The sequence below is a fragment of the Fukomys damarensis genome, unplaced genomic scaffold (assembly GCF_012274545.1).
Source record: "Fukomys damarensis isolate Sample0158 unplaced genomic scaffold, DMR_v1.0_HiC HiC_scaffold_31, whole genome shotgun sequence".
Taxonomy (NCBI): domain Eukaryota; kingdom Metazoa; phylum Chordata; class Mammalia; order Rodentia; family Bathyergidae; genus Fukomys; species Fukomys damarensis.
In genome coordinates, this window is record NW_022900943.1 from 13,031,241 (window position 1) to 13,051,418 (window position 20,178).

Consider the following 20,178-nt stretch of genomic DNA (forward strand, 5'->3'; position numbering starts at 1 on the left):
TCAAACCCCCCCACCCCCCCAAAAAAAAAAAAAAAAAAAAAAAAAAAAAAATCATGTAACCTCTTACATTCTTTATATCCTGTTATGATTGCCAAACAATCAAGCAACATTCTTCTAAAAGGTTTTAACGTTAATGAGAGCACTATTACTTATTCCTAGTAATTCTGACCCTATACTTTCTATTTATAAGTGCTATAAAAACCAAGTGAAATTCAACATTCAACTTCATTCAGTATCTTAGTGTTCTACTTAAGTACCCCCTTTTTGACATTATGCAAAGAAAGAAATTACAGGGACTTACACTTAAAGAGGAAAACTCTTAGGCACCCAATGATTGTAATACAGTATTAAGTGAGATTCTTGATATAAAACTCACTAGTGGTAGCAGTCGCTGCTTAAATGTTTCTTTCTCATAAAAAGAAATGACATGGAGAATATCCTGTATTTTCAGAATGTTGGCTTTAAGTTCAAATGTGGAACAGATCTTGTCAAATGGAATTTAGGTTGTGCAATCAGGTTAAAATCTGTAGGTTATTTATTAGCATCAGAATCTATATAAATAGTGGAAACAATGTTTTGTGCTATCATCCTACCTTTGAATTTAGGAATAATATCCTTAATTACATTTTTGTAAGATTACCTTTACTCAACGTATAATGAACATAAAGAATATTAGTCCTTATGTCCCAAAGGTAATCTTTCTGAAAAGCTACACAACTACTGACTTTATTGTAAAGATATGGCCTAGGAATTTAGATTTTGAGTGACCTAACTTTGTTTTATTAAGTAATCTATGGACCTCTTGCTTAATTTCTTTCTGCCAATTTCCCCACCTACAAAATAGGAATAGATATTCTCATATGTCACAGGATGAAATGAGTTAATCCATGTAAAGTACTGAGAACAGGGACTAGCATAAAGTAAGCATGCCATGAATACTACTAGTCATCTTTTTCTTAAAAAAATTAAAAACACAGTGTTACTAAGTGCTTTTTGGTTCTATTTTTGCCCAAGTAAATTTCAAAGAATGTACAGTAAAACTATGCTGCATAATAATATTAAGCACGAGTTTAAACACACCCATTAATGTAAGATGAAAAAAGTACAGTTTTCATTGCTCCTATGTGTCAAGTAAAAATTTATGAGTCACCATAAACCTAGATAAAATACCAATTCTTTTACTCATTAAAACTCTACTATTTCAGGAAAACTTCCTATTTAGGTACCTCTACTACTTCCTTTGTAGTTTCTACCGCTCAAATATAACCAAAATTAAGCTTCTGGTACATTTTAATATATGCTAAAATGTATCCTACGTGCAAAAGAACATGTAAAATATTCACTCCCTTTTTTCTATCCACATCAATGCTGGTTAGTACATTACCAAATATACCGTAATTTATTCATTCTACTGCTGACAGACATTTGGATTGCTTCCAGGCCATTTGCTATTAAGAATCAATCTACTAGAAACACTACAGTTATCTAGTGCGCAGGTGAATGAGTTGCTCTCAGGCAGCAGAACTCAAACTTCAGCCTCAGGACTCTTTCATACTCTTGAAAATTATTAAGAACCTACATTTACATAGGTTGTATCTGACAATATATAGTGTGTTAGAAATTAAAATCAAGTAACTTTAAAAATAACTAAAAAATAACATCATTACATGCTGCCATTAACAACGTATTTTTCTTTTTAAAAAGTGTATTTTCCAAGGCCAGGCATAGTGCTGTATGCCAGTACCTGTAGTCCAAGCTACTCTGGAGAATGAAAAAGGAGATCACTTGAGCCCAAGAATTTGAGACCAGTCTAGGCAATACAGGGAGACTATGTCTTAAAAAAAAAAAGTTTTAAAACTGCGTTTTCCAAAATAAAAAAGTTTAGTGAGAACAGTGGCATGTGTTCTTCATTTCTGTACATCTCTCTAACTTCTGATTGAACAGAAGAGAGATGGATTCTCACATCTGCTTTCAGCATCAGTCTCTGTTATTCACTCAGGAGAGAATGGGAATAAAAACAGCAAGCAATATCTCAGAGCTTCTCGAATCACATGTTGACAACCTACTGTCTAGGGCGCGTGTATATATACCTAAAAGAAATTCTGCATGTTAGGTTCAAATGCACTTGTTCAAATTTACTAGAAAGTTTTGAGTGGTTTTTCTAGTTTATATTAATACTAGCAATCCAAGTTCTCATTGCTCTATTTCCTGTTAAATTGTAACTAATACAGTAAATGTGAAATGGTAATAATCTTCCTAGGAATATCTATTTTTCTTTAACATGGCCAACATTATCTTATTTATATAAACACATATTACTTTTTTTAACTTATAGCATAAGAATTTAAATTAAAAAATGTTCCGTAACTATGTGTCTGTATATAACAAAACACCAAAACCCATAACTTTATAAAGTATTTCTCCAAGTGATGAATTTTTGTTTCCCATTTTTTCAGTATAGAAATCTGATTGCCTATTAAACATGTATGAATCCTATACATAGAGTATCCTGCATCTATTTTGTTGAACACTGTATCCTCAGCCTTTGAAACAGCTTGCTTTGCATTAGAAGGCACTTAGTGATTACTGAACAAATAAACATGGCACATTCCAAGTTCCACATTCGAGTGGATCTCAATTTCATACACATACCTCTTATATAACTTCATGTCTCAGCATGAAGTTTAGCAAAACTAAATTTCCCTCTCACTAGAAATTTTACAGAATTTAGCCTGTCCCATTAGATGACTTCTCTTGAAGCATACAAAACAAAGAAGTCTCAACTATGGCCTAACTTTTCCTTTTAGTAATATCAAGTAACTACTTACTTTGGCTTTCTGGAAAAATAAACGAAAACACCCTCTTGGATCCACATTACAGTTTTTGGCCATTTCCATAATAAACTGCATTACAACAGCTTGATGTGCTATTTGTTCCATTAGTGCCCCTTTCTGAAAGTAAAAATAAAGTTATAAAAAATACCTTTAGAAATATATTTGACATACCAATTCAAATTTTGATTTCATTTTATTTAGTTTTAAGTCAAATACTGTTTGGGTTTTTTTTTGTTTTTTTTTTTTTTTGAGACAGGGTCTCACTATGTAGTTGAGACTGTTCTGGAACTCACTATGTAGCCCAGGTTGGTCTAGAACGCACAGCAATCCTCCTGCCTCAGCCTCCCAAGTGCTCAGATTACAGGCATGCGCCACCATGCCCAGCCTTTAAGTCAAATAATATGTGGACATATAAAGAGTGTATTTTAGTCTTTCATTATTTTTTATGAGGACCAGAAAAACTAAAGAGGAACTATGCAACTGTGTTGTAACAGCAATTATCTATGCCATAACATCTTTAATATTGTAATTTCTATTTGATTTTTAATACATGACTTTCTAATTATTTAAAAAAGAAAAAGGATTATAGTATATGGGAGAAAGAGTAACTGGGAGATGGCTGAGAAAGCACATAGTTTCCACTGTAGTAAATGAAACAACTAAAAAAATAATCCCACATTAAACTCATTAAGGTCTGAAAACAAAAATTCAAATTTCCTTCTATTGACCTTCCTGCTTTCATTTAAAGAAAATAATTATTTTTTAAAAAACCATTAAATTAAGAAATCAGAATTCCACTAAGGAAATGCAAGAGTCACATAATACCTGTTCAGCTTCTAGGTGAAAACACCATAAAATAAGATATTTAGCAGTTTCTTCACATACAAGGAATGGATGATCAGACAAAAATCTCTGACTGTCATCCCATCGACTCAACATACCTGCAAAAAAAGAAATCATAAATGTTAAATATTTTCCATCTTCCTGTAAGAGAAGAAATGGCATCTTAAAATGACTCTTGAAAGATAAATCACAGTATCGGAACAATATATATGGTAAAAGTGCAAATAAAGAAGGCTAATGTTTTTTAAAGCAATATCAGGTAGGCTGAAAATAGCTTCCAAAATTCACAGAAAGTTTTATTTCAGATATGGTAAAATGTTGACACCAATTCAGGCAAATTTATCAATTGAGAAACCAACTGAGTCAGTATTATAAATAGTAAATACAGTTGAACCATTTTAGTAATGTTAGGTATTTACATGTGAATATCTGTTCACATGCATAGTAAACAAAATTTTAAAATCTTAATACTGCATACTGGAAAAGGCAGACATTTTGTTTTAAAATGTTAAATCCAAATTTAAAAATCAAGAGTTCAAATGATCCTTCTGCTCAGCCTCCTGAGTAGCTGGGACTACAGGTATGCAACATCACACCTGGCAAGGTTTCCACCTTTAACCTTGTCTAGTCAGCTTTACACTTGATAAACTCAATGTAACAGTATTGGCAGTTTTAGAATCTTTAGATTTACCCAAGAAGTTTGGATGTTACAAAGTAATGTCCATAGGTCTTTCTCAATAGCTTGGCAGTAAATCTTTCCTCTAGACCCAAAATGAATTTCTACATCTGCATTAAATTCCACATCAGAACATGAAAACTGAAGACAGATGTCTGAGAATATACAACAACATAAGGCAATTGGTTGAAAATACACAATTGAGTTGTCCTTATTTACAAAGGGAATAAAAGATTTTACCATTTTTTATAAAAAGTTTAATAAGTTTCATAAAGTTATTTCCCCAACATTTTGATGCAATACTTCATAAATTTATTTTCTCAGCATTTTGGTGCAATGATTATGTCATTCTGAGAAGCAGAATGATTAAGTCAGAGCTACACTGATGAAAGCATAATCCTTTCTTACACCTTTTGAAGCCACAAAATAAATTCTAGGAAGTAGCTTTGCCTTGGCCTGCCTGCCTGCCTGCCTTCCTTCCTTCCTTTCTTCCTTTTTTTGGTACCAGGGATCAAACTCAGGACCTTGCACTTGTGAGGCAGGTGGCAGAACCACTGAGCTAAATCCCCAGCCCCGCCTTGGCTTTCTTGCACTTCTGAAGAGGTAACATTTCCAACTCTACCACCTATAGTGCATTGCTTCTCCTTTAACTTCTCTATGGTGGCACTGTAACACACTGATTATGAAAGTCCTATCCATTTTGGTTCTTTAGCACGAAGGATAATATGAAATGGATAGTAACATTTGCAGGGACCATGAGGAAGGTGTCATTACATATTAAAGATTTTTAATTACCTATTTAATAGCTGAGATAAAATTCACATGAGATTGAATAGGTATGTTGAGAAATACTCGTCATCACTTGATTTAAAAAACACACTGAATTAGTAGGAAACTGAGAAGTTACAAGTAATCCTTACACAACTTTGTGGAAAGGGTATACGATTTTATGACAAAAATACTTTAAAGGATCACTAGCTTAGTGGAACAGAAAAATACCTCCAATTATTAATGTTAGTTTGGAATTTCTAGACAAACAGCAAAAACAATGGCTACAAAAACAGACTACAGAGCTAAAATGCCCAGGTATGAGTATTAGTTTCACCACTTACTCCCTTAGACAAGACCCTTTATATGCCTCCATTTCCTCAGGTATAGAAGAGAGCTAAAAACAGTACCTAATACAACATTTTTGTGATGACTAAATGATAGCAATTCATATAAAGTGCTTAGAACAGAATGCCTGATACACAGTAAATACTTAGTAAGTGGTAAGTGTTAACAGTGAATAATTTATTCATTTAACAAGTATTTATTAAGCTACTCCTTTGGATAAGGATAGTTGTTTAAACCTGCTAATCATTTTCTCTGAAAGTTTTAAAAAACTTCAATTTGACAAATTAAAATATTTTAATCCATTTATTTCCTTAACATCTAAATGTTCATTCACCTATCAACTCTCAATATTCTGCACTTGAGAGCCAGATGTGGTGACGCACAGCTATAATTCCAGCACTCAGGAGGCTGAGGCAAGAGGACTGCAAGAGTTACAAGGCCAGCCTAGGGTACATAGTTCAAGGCTGGCCTGTACTACAAAGTGAGACTCTTATCTCAAAAAACAAAATAAAAATGTCTGCATTTGATTCCTAAAATGGTGTGTGTGAGCATGATTCCCTTTTCTGCATACTTACAGAATGACACATTTTAACATCTGAAATTACACTATTCATCTTAATTTTTCTACATGCTAAAAAAAATCTCCCAGTTAGGTTGTAAATTTCTTGAGGAGTCAAATGACTATTTAAAAAATATTTCCTGGGCCCCAGATTTCAAATTATCTACCACCAGACAACTATTTCTACCTATATGCCGGCACATAAGCTTATCTTATTTGAAAATTAAGTCCTTCTTTTCTCCATTCTACATGTTTCTTGGCTTCCATGTAACCCAATCATTCTAGAAATTCTTCTGACATCAAACTGATCACCAAGTCCAGTGGTTATGTTACTATAATCTGTTAATATGATGAAGTCACAATAATAAATGTGAAGCATTCCTAAAGTTGATAAATTCTTAAAAATATTTTTTCATAGTATAAAAATGAAATATATTCATGTGAAGAATTTGAAAAGTTCAAAAAATAAAAATCACCTGCAATTATACCAAAAGAGATAATTATTAACACTGATGTATTGCCTCTCATTCTTATTTATTTATTTATTTATTTATTTTGGTACCAGGGATTGAACTGGGGACCTTGAGCTTGCAAGGCTGGTGGTGGAACCACTGATTTAAATTCCTGGCTCTTCCTGTGCTTATTTTTAAATGATGGGTAAATAAATAAAAGTAAAATATCATACCTCTAATTTTTTTATTCATTTCACTTCATATTCTATTCAGGAGTACTTTATAGTACATGTTTTTTTCAAAAATAGGGTATTATGATGATTTCTTAAACCGATATATGTGATTAAAAGAAGTGGGTATTTCATTTCAGTACAAGTGAAAAAGATTGTATCAATGGTTTTATGCAAATGCTTATAGCTTTGGATAAAATTTCCAGTGACAACATACTGCAGATAGATTAAAAAAATGCTGGATCACAGCTAACTTTGGCTATAAAGGACAATGATATGCTCTGAAAAAAACAAATGACTGACAAAACATCTTAATGACCACAGAGTGATGTTACAGGTGTATATAACGAAATAAAACTGCTTTGTGAACTTTAAGTGAAAGCAGGCTGTGTCTAAATTAGTATTTTGTATTTATAAAATGTGAATCAACTAAATTAATAAAATTAAATGCAAATGTAGAAAAAATTAGATTTCAATGCTTCATAGTACTCTACCATAACTGCTGTACCATTTACTATTAGAGAGTAAATTCCATCTAATTGTAAGGAAAGAAGCAACTCAAGAAAGTCAACAAATAGCGTAAGGAAAAGTTAGGAAAAACTCTAAAGAATGTAAGTATGCAAAAGACGACAGGGAAGTACTGGTGGGAAACCCCTATATCCCTACACAGCACCCATATACTCCACTTGTCTTTCAAGAGTTTGGAACGCAGACCAAGTTTGGAAAAAATCTTCATTTGGAAGTTTAATGAAAGCTGTTATTCCAGAGGTGTTTAAAGGAGCATATCACAGTCACCATTAAGGTAAATACTATTTTCCTTTACTTCAATAAATATATACCATCAGAAGCATTCACTTTCACTGACTTGCCTCAGGCCTCTATCCACTCTGTGCCATAATTTAGTCAATGGGAGATTTTGATGATCTCATCATCCCACATGACTGTAAGTTGATCCACTCTAATGGAATATGGTGAACAAAAAGTGGCAAGTACCCCAGATGCCTTAAGATAAGCATGCCAGAGAATTGAAAATAAAATACATGAAAATTTTGGGAGCCTACTACCTTAGTAACATTTCTGTGGATCCAATGTGCTGCAGCAAGTAGCATATCTCCTCCAAAGTGAAAAGTCAATGTGCATTTCCACTAAGAAACAGGCACAATGTGAATCTGGGAGTGGCTATCAAGTCTGGTTGGGTTTGAAGACAGCAAGGCTCTGGTTAGTATTACAAGATGAAGTACTGGAAGATCACAATATGCAAGGGCAAAACAATTGCTTATTAATCACCTGTGGATGTTCCCTCAGCTATACCATTAAATTCACAATAGTTTCATAAACTAAAGCGTCATGGTAGCACAGGGTTGAGATTAAGCACAGATTCAACAGAATGAACTATTCTCATGAAAAATGTTTTAGTATTGCAATCAAAGAAGGCCAATGAATATCTAACTTGCCAGTAGCAGAAACCAATGCCAAAACCTCAGTATGGCACCATATACTGGAGAAGCTATCCAGCCACTGAGAACCAGGTTGAATATCTTGGTCCCATTTCATCTTGGCGGAATCAATAATTCCTTACTTGAACAAACCCATTCTGTATTTGGAATTGCCCTCTTCCCTTGTGGTCTTAATGAAATTACTCACCAAACCTCATTAGTTTTTAACTGATTTTTCAACAAAAGAAATGAAGACTATGGGCTTCTTCACTGGTCTTATGAAAATCATTACTCAGAAGTAGCAGGTTTTACAGAGTGGTGAAGGCTTTATTAAAGTGCAGGAGCACTCCAACTTCTTATGAGGTTAGAATACTTCCCCACACAAAACTGCTTTTGACCAAAGAACTCAGTTTACAACAAAAGTGAGGGAGTTTCTTATCTACTAAGTTCTATGGCTCCAAACCACCTCGCGTGGAGAGTGCCAGTTGGGTAAAAACACTCTGAGGGATGCTGTTCTAACCAGATGCATCATGTGCTCTGAAAGAAGAACCAGATATACATATATTTTCCTACAGCAGAACACATGAACCTAGGATAAAGGATTATATGCGGGAAAGGCAACTCACATAATACAAGAAACTCATCTGCAAAATTACTGCATTATATCTTTGACTCAAAGCTCTGCTTGTTTAAAAATTTTAATATCTGTCCAAATGAGAACTATTTACTCTTTTTTTCTGATTATAAAGAACACCACAATAGTATTATGTAGAAATGTAAAATTTGTCTAGGTTTATTTCTTCAGATACTATTCTGGAATTAAATAGTTTTTCTTTTTTAAAATAAGTATGAAAATATGAATGTTATGAAAAGTTGCACAAAAGGGAAAAAACTGAAAGAAATATCCATATCCATTGCCTTTACATAATTAAAAATAAATGAAATTATGTTTGGGAGGAAAAAGCCAACAAAAAAAGATTTCAAAATGCTATTTAAAATGTCCACGAACAGAGTACAAATAAAAATCCTGTTTACCAAGTTAACACATTACTTGGGATCCAAAAAATATGATTCGAACCTGAACTCCCAGCATTTCACAGTAGCATTTTCACTTGGGCAGTATCAGACTGCTTATAATTCTCAGAACACACCATACTTTTCCTCAACTCTACATGCCTTCATCCTGATGCCACTGCCTCATCACATGGAAAATTCCTACCTTTTCCTCAGAGAACTGAGATGTTACTTTGTCTGAGAGGCCTTTGGTTATATTAATCTCATCCCACTCCTTCCCCAAGAGACAATAATTTCTCAGTTCTTTTCATATATACTTCTATTACTGTATTTACAGAGTAATACCGTTCAAGGTCTTGCTCATAGTACATGCATCATATCCAAAAGCTTAATAAAAATAAAAGCAGCTAATCTTTTAATCACAAAATAAGCAGTATCGAGGAAGCAAAGAAGAAAAAGAACAAAAGCAAAGAGGAGTAGAAAAATGGAAAGACTATCTTAAAGGGCTAGTATTAATAGATTAAATTTTGCTTCTCTTTTAATCTATTTTTTTTATTGCCCAAAATCGGTCTAATACAAGATCTATACAACTCTGCCAGTAATAGCTACACACCTGGAGTTTGTCATTTACCTTCTTTTGGGCTTCCAATTTATGACTCTGTTTTTTGTACCAATACAAATGATACCAAACATTATGAAGAAGGAAATTCAAGTAGTAGACTCACCAAAATGTCTGATTTTTTGCTCATATTTCTGCATGAATGATTTTGATTTATCTTCATCTTCTGTTTCTTTTCCTTTATCTTGATTAATAAAACTCTGGAAATTTTAGAAATTAAAATAAGATTTTAAATTCTAATTGAATCTTCTGAGATACTGAAGAATGCCTATCTGCCCTGCATAGAGACAATATAAATGTGGTATAATATTATCATATTACATCGCTGTTAAACTCTTCATTTAAAAAAAATTTTTTTTTTCATTTGAGAGTTTCATTAGCTTTGTTAACATGGATATGTATGTAGAAAATTATAAATTTATGTTAGAAATCATAAATGAAAAACAATCTTTTGGTTAAGCCAAACTGCCTTAGTATATAGAAAGTTCCTTTACATGCTTAATTTACACCTGCATTATTCATTTTCTATAAATATTTGCAACTCTAGTGTAATTTTTAGATCTGTTGGAAATAAACTCAGAAATTCAAAGTATATAAAGAGTAAAATATACCACTATAAATTCTTTCAGAAGAGAAAAACCAAAATTAGACCTTGGTTGAATTTCTAATTATTTTTTCTTAAGAGAGGCTAAACAGTTCGATTCTTGAACTTAAGTACAAATTTCTATTAAAGAAGTACTTACTTTCAGTTAAACAAGTCATAGAAACAGACCAAGAATGAAGTTTTTATCTTGCCAACAAAACTGGCAGAACAACGCCTTAGAACATTCTGTGATCAACTTGTATTATCAATGCCAAAATGAAAAAGTACAAAATAGCTTTCTGCCAGAGAGCATTTTTCCTTTACATATATTCTGCCATCTAGACCAGCACTGGATAACAGAAACATCAGCCAAAATCACAAACAGAAGTTTTCTATTAGCCACATTACAAAACTTGAAGAAACAGATGAAGTTAATAATCTATATTAAACTTAACATACCCAACATATTATCAACATGTAAGCAGCACGCAAAAAAAAAGTAAAATATTTTAATTTGGGGGTACTGAATCATTGAAATCTGGTATATATTTTGTATTTATAGCACGTCAATTTGGACTAGACACACTGTATTACAGCACATATAGGTAGTGGCTATGAAGTTGGACCTCAGAGATCTAGACCAGTCTTTGCACAAAACCAACATAAAATTCTGAGAAAATGATTGGAATATAAAAATAGTCTTAATTAATTTGTAGGCTATGTTAGAAACTAAAGAAACAAAAGCTGGTAAAATGAAAACATTTTCTTTGTGATCACTGTGTAACAGACATTAACTTTACAAAATAAACATTGCTTTGCTGGTTTCCTCTTGGAAGAAATTACTTTAAATAATCTTGGGGTATGAATGCAAAATACAAATAAAGTAACACTTATGAAAAGGAACACTTATGAAGTCACTTAGAACAACATATATAAACAGATAAGAAATGATCCTATCGTAGGGAGAAAAATTTATATGGATTAGTACAGGTACAAAGGAAGTCTGGAAAGATACTGTTAACAAAAGTTACTTCTACCTATGGAACTAAAGCTAAGGAGAGCCTTTCAATTTCTATATTACTTATTTATTTTAAAACAAGCATGTTATACTATTAAATTTTTTCTCAAAAAAGAAGGTACTGATAGGGCCAGTGGTGATACACATGTACCTTATGTGTTTGTTACTGACTCTTGCAGCAGAGCTAAAGCTGGTCCACAAGAAGGCAACTCAGAGTGCTCATGCTGTGAGAGCTGATGCCAGAAGGACAAAAACAAGTAGGTGATAGAATGAAAAGTCTAGACAATAGCACTTAACAATACAGGGATTGTGGAGTGAGACAAGAATGAGCAGTTTATCTCCAAAGCCTGAGAGTTATGTTTGGTATAATATAAAGAAGTATGCTTTTATAAATTAGTAGGAAATGACTGGATTTCATTGTCCCAAGAGGCTGCAAACTGAAGACTTAAATACTTTGTTCTTTAATCTCAAATTATATTACCTTGAGTATTAAACAAGTGTATCTGTTGGATTTTTATATGTAACATTTGTACATCTCAAAATATTAGCTAAAAATTTAAAAATCAATCAAGCAAAGATGGGAAAAGTATAGCTGAATGAGATGGCAGAATGATGACAGCATGTGCAACATGGTGCTCGCTCATCCATTTACTTGATGGATACTGAAACTTTGTATATTAAAAAGGCTAAAAGAGGTCCAAATTCACTCTACATGATATGTCCATGGTTAATTAAGGGAAATAACATCTGAAGATCTTTCTTTCTCTGTATAAATACAGTAAAATCATCCCTGCTCAGGCAATAGCAACAGTAGATATATACAAAATCCATTCCTGTTGTAAAGCTAAGAGCTTTCAGCTTCAAGAGCTGTTTCCCAGACATTTTGGCAAAGTGGAGTATGTGTACCCATTACTGTGTTATAGACTCAGTTATTAATGTTTCTCTAAAATAAGGATTAATGTAATTACTATTCAATATACATGTAATCATTTTATTCATACTAAAAACACTAGCTCATAAATTTATTAGGTCTTGCTTTCCTCTCTTTCACTGTTTCAAAATCAATCTCCAGAAACTGTTTTCAAATGGAAAACAAAGGTATAAACCTTGAGTAGTTTGAGAAATGCGTGATTTTAAAACTTCAACCAGGGGCTGGGGATTTAGCTCAGCGGTACGGTGGCCTGCCTTGCAAGCGCAAGGACCCGAGTTCAGTCCCCAGTACCAAAAAATAAAACCTCAACCAGGCCAATGATGTCCCTTATTAACATCTATTATTATTAACTACAGACATCATTATGTGGACATCATTTTCATTCTTAAAGGCATCTTACTAGAAAACATTCATACCTTTTTTCACCTTACCTAGTCTTTCAATCTCAGCAGGAATCTCTTAATTCAGATTTTATATAGGTACAGCATTTAACAATTATTTAAGTGTCATCTTTCTTTTTTTGGTACCGGGGATCAAATTGGGGTCCTGCAAGCCCTTGTGCGGCAGGCAGTGGCACCACTGAGCTAAATCCCCGCTTAAATGTTATCTTGAAGCAGCCTGCAAATTTTATGTGTTGCTTTTATATCTGTCAATATGGTCCCTATCTTTGTGATACCTACTCCTGTCTTTTCCCACCTCTCTGTTTACTTTTTTCTCATTCTTTGTCCTTGATTGTCCCATCTTTTAAATTCTTACTGTTGGTGGATTGCAGGATAGTTGATTTTGTCTGTTGGAGCAGTGCTCTGTGCCTGTGCTCATCATCCCTTCTTCGTACTAAATCCAGTTATGGGAATTTAATATTTTTTAAAGTTTTGCATTGCAGTATATTCAAAGATTTGTTTTACTAATACCCAATAAAGGCTTAGAAATTTTAGTCTTTATTCCTTAATTGATAAATATGGTTAACTATGGAATATATTTACCACTTCTAATGAATGTGTTTTATATAATGCCTAATTTAAGTAATGTGTGCTCTGTAAATTTGTTTGAAATTGCACTGTTTTCAAAGAAACTGTAGAGAAGCAACAAAAAGCTAAGCAACTTCATAACTACATTACACTAATCAATTAGTTGAGCAGTTTCTGACCAAGAATAAGAAGTCCAAGGAGTATTTTTATTACTTTAATCTGCATCTACCGAAGACATTTATTACCATATATGACAGGTTTGTGGTAAGCCATTATTATCCTTTTAATTTTTTGGTGGTTCAGAAATTTGAATACTTAAGCTTATACATGATCTTGTGTTTTGCTATCCTTTTTACTGTTAGTGTAAATATTTTAAGGGATATTTTGATTCTAAATACGATAAAGGAATCAGATTTAATCTATCACTCTTATCAAGTTACTCTATTTTTCAGTTTCTTCATTTATAAAATAAAGTGGTTGAATAAAAGAAACTCTAAAACAGTGAATGCCCAAGTATGGGATACAAAATATGAGATGGGGGAAAAGATCTTTTGGAAGTATTTTCTGAATGCTTTTTTATATATGTTTGTTCAGCAGTACATGCATATAAAACAGAGACTGGTTAAATTAAAACTACCTGTGGGGGCTACAGGTGTAGCTCAGGGGCAGAGGGCTTGTCTAACACACACAAGGCCCTAGTTCAAACTGTAGCACGCAAAACAACTGCCTCCAGTCTGCAGCTTTAGAGTAAGAACTTTCAAACTTTTTGGTTATAGATGCAGAATTACATTGTATATTGTGGCCTAACATGCATACATATATCCAAAACAAATGTTTTATAATACAAGGTTGACCTCTGTTAAGGGGACTATATACTCCAACCTTTTCTACTGTTTTGTATTTGAAAAATAAAAATGCTGCTTGCAATGCACCAAATTGTTTTTACAACTTACTTAAATTTCTATGACCACAAGGTGTGAAGGGTAGTTCTTCTGTACCCTTTCAGCAATAAACACTGACTTAACATTTGAAACCCATTTCTTCTTCAGATATGAAAGTAAAACAATAAAATCTGTATGTTCTAGTGAAACAAAATACTGTTCTTTAACAAAAAGTAGTGTATATTTAAGAAGAGTCTAAATTATTTCTAGAGTCCTTTCAGTACTGATGCTTGTAACATTAAGTCTAGATTACTACCTAAGTTTACTAATTCCATATGGTAAGCTTAGAGATAGTAAGTGACTTGACCAGGACACAAAGCCATCACGTGAGAGGGCTGAGATCTGAGGCAATCTGACTCAAGTCCACACTGCAGTGCACCACATTCTATGTTGCAGCCATGCACCTCTACTAAGTGCTACCCAAGTTAGACTACTGTGGGTTCAGTTTTCTGTAACAAGTACTTTTTTTTTAAACTGTTAAAACTGAGTATATTTTACAGGATTCTGCTGCTTTGCTTTGTACAAGTATGTACAGATACGTAGCTTTTCTTCTACATGGCCCAATAAAAAGATCATACCTTATTAAAAACATCCTTGCTAATGGCGTCCATGTTCCACAGACACATCCTCTCTCTTTGTACTAGAGCTTCTTCTTTCTGTCGCCATTCTTCCTCCCGTTGCCTCAGTTCAGATACCGCTGTTTGTGCTTTGGCATATTCCTGATCCAAGGACTCAGAGTTATGCAGAGCTAAACTACCAAGTTTCTGCTGAGCTTCAGCAAGATTCCATGTGCATGCCACAGAGCTCTTCACAAACTCCGTCTGCTTTTGGCAAGCCAGCTCGATTTCATGGCTATACATCTGGATAAAAAAATAATACTCATTAAGAAATGAAGAAGGCAACAAATGTTTTTGTAGCACAGGTCATTTTTTTTTTCTCAGTACTGGGGACTAATCCAGGGCCTCTGAACTAAACTACATCCTGGCCCTTCTTTTATTTTTTATAATGAGGGTCTTGCAAAATTGCCCAGGCCAGGACTGGACTTGTGATTCACCAGCCTCAGCCTCCCAGAAGCTTTTTTTTTTTTTTTTTATTTCAAAGAATTTCTGTACATTTTTGGTACATAGTATATCCTGTGTTCTCTTGCATCTATGGTTACATTTTTATATTATAAACCTTCTTTATTTAATCAACAAGACTCTAAAGCTTCTTTGTTAATCTACAGCCTTCCCCCAACAACTAACAACAATACAAAGCCTGGCAAGTATCATAGTGATCTACATTTAGTTGGTATACAACAAAAGTGATTTATTGTCTTCATAAACTTAAACAGGATGATAATAAACCATAAATCTAGTTTATCACCTCCATACTCCACATGCTGAAAATCAGACCTTTACAGTTTTGTTGTACAAGTTATTCACACTGCAAAGAACCTCCTTTTATTTATTTATTTATTTACTGGTCCTGGAGATCGAATTGGGGACCTTGCACTTGCAATTGGGGACCACTGAGCTAAACCCCCCCGCCCCGAACCTGCTTTTATTTTGGTTTCTGTCTTCTTTCTGCATTATCCCAAACATTGGTGATTTGAGAAGCGTTTACTAAAAACTTCAGGCAAAGTTATTTAGATTTAAAAAATGCCAACTGGTTCTACTTCAGTGATTGTTTCTGTTCCACTTAGGGGTTGTAATTCACTACTATATTAGTTACTATACCTAAAGCACTATGAGATGTTTAATTACATTCGCTGGTGCTATAAAACAAAAGCTAAAGGTACATTCCTTATGATTTCTTGCCCAAATGTAGACCAACTTCAGACTACTTTCCTGAATAATTCTCTCCCCAACCTGTTCTCATATCTGAATCACTATTCAAACCCTTATAACTGTCTGAATTATCTAAATAATCTGCCTTGTCCCAGGCTTTTTTTCTTCACTACATTTCAGTCTGGCAGTGTTTCTTTTAGGAAACTCCTATCCCTATTCCAGATTCTGGCATTCCTTAAGCTTTTTCTTATCCATTTTCTCCCCAGCCAAGTAATGCATATTTCTACAGTGGTGGTTTTCACATAATACAGTATATTATGGTACTTGTTTTTTTTTTTTTAAACTATCAGCTGTTGTTTGTTTGTTTCTGTTTTTTGGCAGTACTGAAGATTGAACCCAGAGCCTGTGCATTGACCTATATTCCCAGCCTTTTCTATTTTTTGAAATGGGATCTCCTTAAATTGCTAAATTGCCCAGACTGGGCTTGAACTACTACCTCAGCCTCCCAGAGTGCTGGAATTATAGGCATTCACTATTATGCCCAGCTAACTACCAAATTCTTGAGGGGCTAAAATTCAATAAATATTCCATGAGTAAATCTCTATTTTCTGAACAGAATGGCAGTGGTAAAAAATTCTAAGGCAAGTAGCAAGTAAAGCCCCTATGTCTTGGCACATTTTCAAGTGAATTCAAGATTTCTATTGGGGCACCACTGTTATTCTGTACTTTATTCAATCAGCAGGTTCAGAGCCTAGGTATCTGTATATCCCTAAAAAAACCAAGTAAAACATTTAATTTTACTTTCTGATATCTTAGAATAGGATGAAGAGTAACTGTAAACTGATTATGTTTAAATATGGGGCCAGGAAAAATAGAAAAATGAAGTTATAACTTAATTTATTAAGAAAAGACAAAGCTATACCCAAAAAGGCAATATGGACAAATGGAAAATCTTATATTTTCAAATTATGTGGGAACAAATATTTATTTCTCAAATCAAAACAATTCCCAAAAATGATTTATATTTAAATTCTTTTCCTCAGACTACCCAGGCACTATTTGGAAAAACTATCCAATGTGTATTTGGTTGATTGAAAAAAATATTAGGTCTTATTTTAATTCATGAACATACCATAGTTTTAGAGGAGCATAATTATATTTTAATGACAAATTGTGAAAAGGAACTGATAGCATTAAAGTCTACAAGTGAAATCTTACATCAGAATCTCAAAATGGATCTATATTCCAACCTGTCTTGACATTAGTTGGATCTCAGAACCAATAATCACTTACTACATTAAAATGCCTAGATTCTCTCACACTTTATAAAAATTACAGCAAAGCTTAAAAAGAAAAAGAAAATAGATTTTTAGATGAGGATGGAAGCACAAGCCTATAATCCCAGCACTCTTCAGAGGCTGAGGCAGGAGGACTGCAAGTTCCAGCCTAGCCTGGGCAATATTAACAAGGCCTGTTTCAAAATAAAATATTTTTTGAAAAAGGCTGGAGATGTAGCTCAGGGTGAGGGGCCTAGGTTCAATCCCCAGGTACTGCAAACTATAAAATAAAAAATTTAAGAAGTTTTCAATGTCTATTCATTGGATTAAATATTTTATTCTTTCCTATGATTTCAATCCAAAATTTTAAATCCCAAAGCCAGCAAGACAAATAAGTGTGCAATAAACTCATGAACTTAGAATTCAAATTTTAATACCATTTAAGGGTAGTTTAGCCAAATAAAGTTTTATAGTCTTTCACAGGATGGACAATGCAGTAGGTGGGAAAAGAAACACTGGTCTAGATGCTGTAAGTTCTCGTTTTGATCATGTCACTTAAAATGCTCAAGAAAATCACTTTTAATTGTGGAGATACTTATTCATTTTTAAAATCCCTTTTACCAAAACAAATTTATGAGTACACAAGTAAAAAATTAATATGACATTGAAAATTCTGAGTTTCTCTAAGCTTCCTTTTGTAATTCAACCTCAGTGCACTGAAATTCTTGAGACCTTTTCTTTTCCTCCACATGCCTTCAAAATTGACAACAGCAACTGCTGTTCATTCTTTCTCTGTAAAGCAGTGCGTGTTTGTGGTTTTTTTTTTTTTATATAAAGATGACACTAGCAATCCACAATTAGTGGGTGACTACTGACCCATCAACTCTGATTCTGCCTCACTTTCCCCAGTGACCAGCTGGCTAAGATACAATCTGGTTATGAAATAGTATTTTTTTTCTGTGTAAAGCCAACTAACTCCACTAGTTGGACATAAATTGACAACCAATTTAAACCACTCACCTTCATATGATCTAGCAAAATGAATTTTGAAAAAAAATTTATAATAATTGTTACATTTTTATTAGACCCCATTTTACACAAAAGCCTTGCAGGCAGACATCTAGTCTCTGATCCTGAAATATAATCCAAAACACATTCAGGTTAGGGGAAAAAAATCAAGATAAGGCAATGTAACTACGTAAGCACCCTCTAGGAGAAAAATCCTAAGTGATAAATCACATTTGGGTAAGTTTCAGAGGCAGGAAAGATAAAACCTCAGGTAACATCAGGAACCCGAGGGGAAAGTCTGAAAATAACTCAAAATCTGTGCCTATATGTTTTTATTAGACAATGACACAAAGTAAAACTAAAAACAAATCAGTAAAAAAAGGAAAGACGGTGAGGCAAATGGGAGATAAACGCCAGCAAAGCTAGGTTTACAGACTTTGCTCAGAAGGCAACGTGGATGAAAGAGCAGGACTCAATGTAACATTAAGGAATCGCGCCCAGCTCCTATCAACCGTGTACAAGTGAAACGCAAAAGAGGACAAAGGGTCAATATTATACAGCGTGAGCCACCCCGAATCAGAGCGCTGTCAGGAAAGGCGTTGGAGCAACGTCTTCCAAAGATGAGGAAGAAGTACCCAAGATGAAAGAAAGAAAAAAAAATGTGTGGGGAGCCTAGGAATAACTACAAGACAGCTCCTCTTCTCCCTGAACATGCTACAACAGGGGTGGGATGGCATCAGGCCCCGGGTCCAAGGACTTGAGGTGGGCGCAGAACCGGGCAGAGAAGCGGGTCCGGGAGGCGCGGCCCACCGGGGGCTTGGCGGCAGCATCGCCCCATTCTCCGCAGAACGCGAGCCCCGTCTCACCTGCGCGTCACCGCCCGGCAGCGGCGGGCAGCGGGGAGAACCGGGGGACACGTCCAAGTCACTCTCTTCCTCAGCCTCACCCCCTGCTCGAGGGAGGCCCCAAGGTCCCGGCGGCGGCCACGGCTGCTCCATGTCCAGCTGGCCCTAGCCCTACGAACGCCACTGCCGAAGGACCTACTGTAGTGAACAGAATCCGCTGCACGAATCCAGGAGGTTCAGCCGGCAGGGGCCGTTACCCAGAATCCCTCTGCTGGCAGCGACGCCGACGCACACCTCGCGCAGGCCTGGATCGCACCGCCGGCAGACGCCGGAAGAAGAAATACTCGCTTTTGTGCGTCACTTCCGGTTGGGGCGTTGCCTTGGGAATTTAGCCCTGGGTCTTGTGTTTAGCGTTCCGAGTTCAGAACTCTTTGGGTTTGTAACTCCGGTCTTTTAATTCTTTGAGCGCCGAACGCTTTAGCTTTATTGGGGTTGTTGAAATGTTTGATAGGTAGGGTTAGATATTTGTTAGCTCCTGTTCTCTGCTTCGTAAACAGTGGGTCCTGACTGCCGGGAGGCGCCCACCACGTCCACTTTGCAGGTTTAAAACTACAATTCATTCCTGTACAATTGATGGGTAAACCAACACTGTGGTCTAGGGCGAGATTGGGGGGGTAAAAGTTTTAAAAAGCAGAGCCAGTTTTCCATTATGTCCAATTACGAACAACAAAGCGAACAAGTGTCCAAAATGTTAGGAGTGCCTCCAAAATCGAAGGAATTAGGAGGGTTCCCTGTAGTCCTCCATTATCTTCTCTAATCCAAAAGGTTTGTGTGTCATTGTTTCTTTTTCGGAGAGGAAAGAGACCCAACTGGCCCGAGGTAACAGGTTTCAGGCCTTGCTGCCCTACTCCTAATTAGCGATCCAGTTAAGAACAATGAAACCACTTTTTCAGTCAGTTAAATTTTGGAGTTGATTAATAGCAAGTGTTAACCAAGATGTGAGGAAATGTAATCGGAGAGAATGTCATGCGTATAACCTTTTGGGAAGCTTATGAGCAT

General features: G+C 34.9%; 2 protein-coding genes across 3 annotated transcripts in view; one reads left to right on the plus strand and one right to left on the minus strand.

Annotated features, from left to right (window-relative positions):
* Window positions 1-19,438, minus strand: part of Cdc37l1 (cell division cycle 37 like 1) — a 24,749-nt gene extending 5,311 nt beyond the window's left edge. The window contains exons 1-5 of one of the 2 annotated variants that reach the window (XM_010620840.3): window positions 19,141-19,436; window positions 14,799-15,080; window positions 9,886-9,979; window positions 3,660-3,775; window positions 2,829-2,951 (exon numbers count right to left, since the gene is read on the minus strand). In XM_010620840.3, coding sequence (XP_010619142.1) covers window positions 2,829-2,951; window positions 3,660-3,775; window positions 9,886-9,979; window positions 14,799-15,080; window positions 19,141-19,272 — 747 coding nt within the window. In that variant the 5' untranslated portion in view covers window positions 19,273-19,436. Of the gene's footprint in view, window positions 1-2,828; window positions 2,952-3,659; window positions 3,776-9,885; window positions 9,980-14,798; window positions 15,081-19,140 lie in introns of both variants that reach the window. The other variant, XM_010620839.3, reaches the window with a different exon arrangement.
* A 59-nt stretch (window positions 19,439-19,497) lies between these two features.
* Spata6l (spermatogenesis associated 6 like) overlaps window positions 19,498-20,178 on the plus strand; it is a 73,139-nt gene continuing 72,458 nt past the window's right edge. Inside the window, exon 1 of the mRNA XM_010620842.3 lies at window positions 19,498-19,630. The gene's annotated coding sequence lies outside the window, so the exon portion shown is untranslated. The remainder of the gene's footprint in view (window positions 19,631-20,178) is intronic.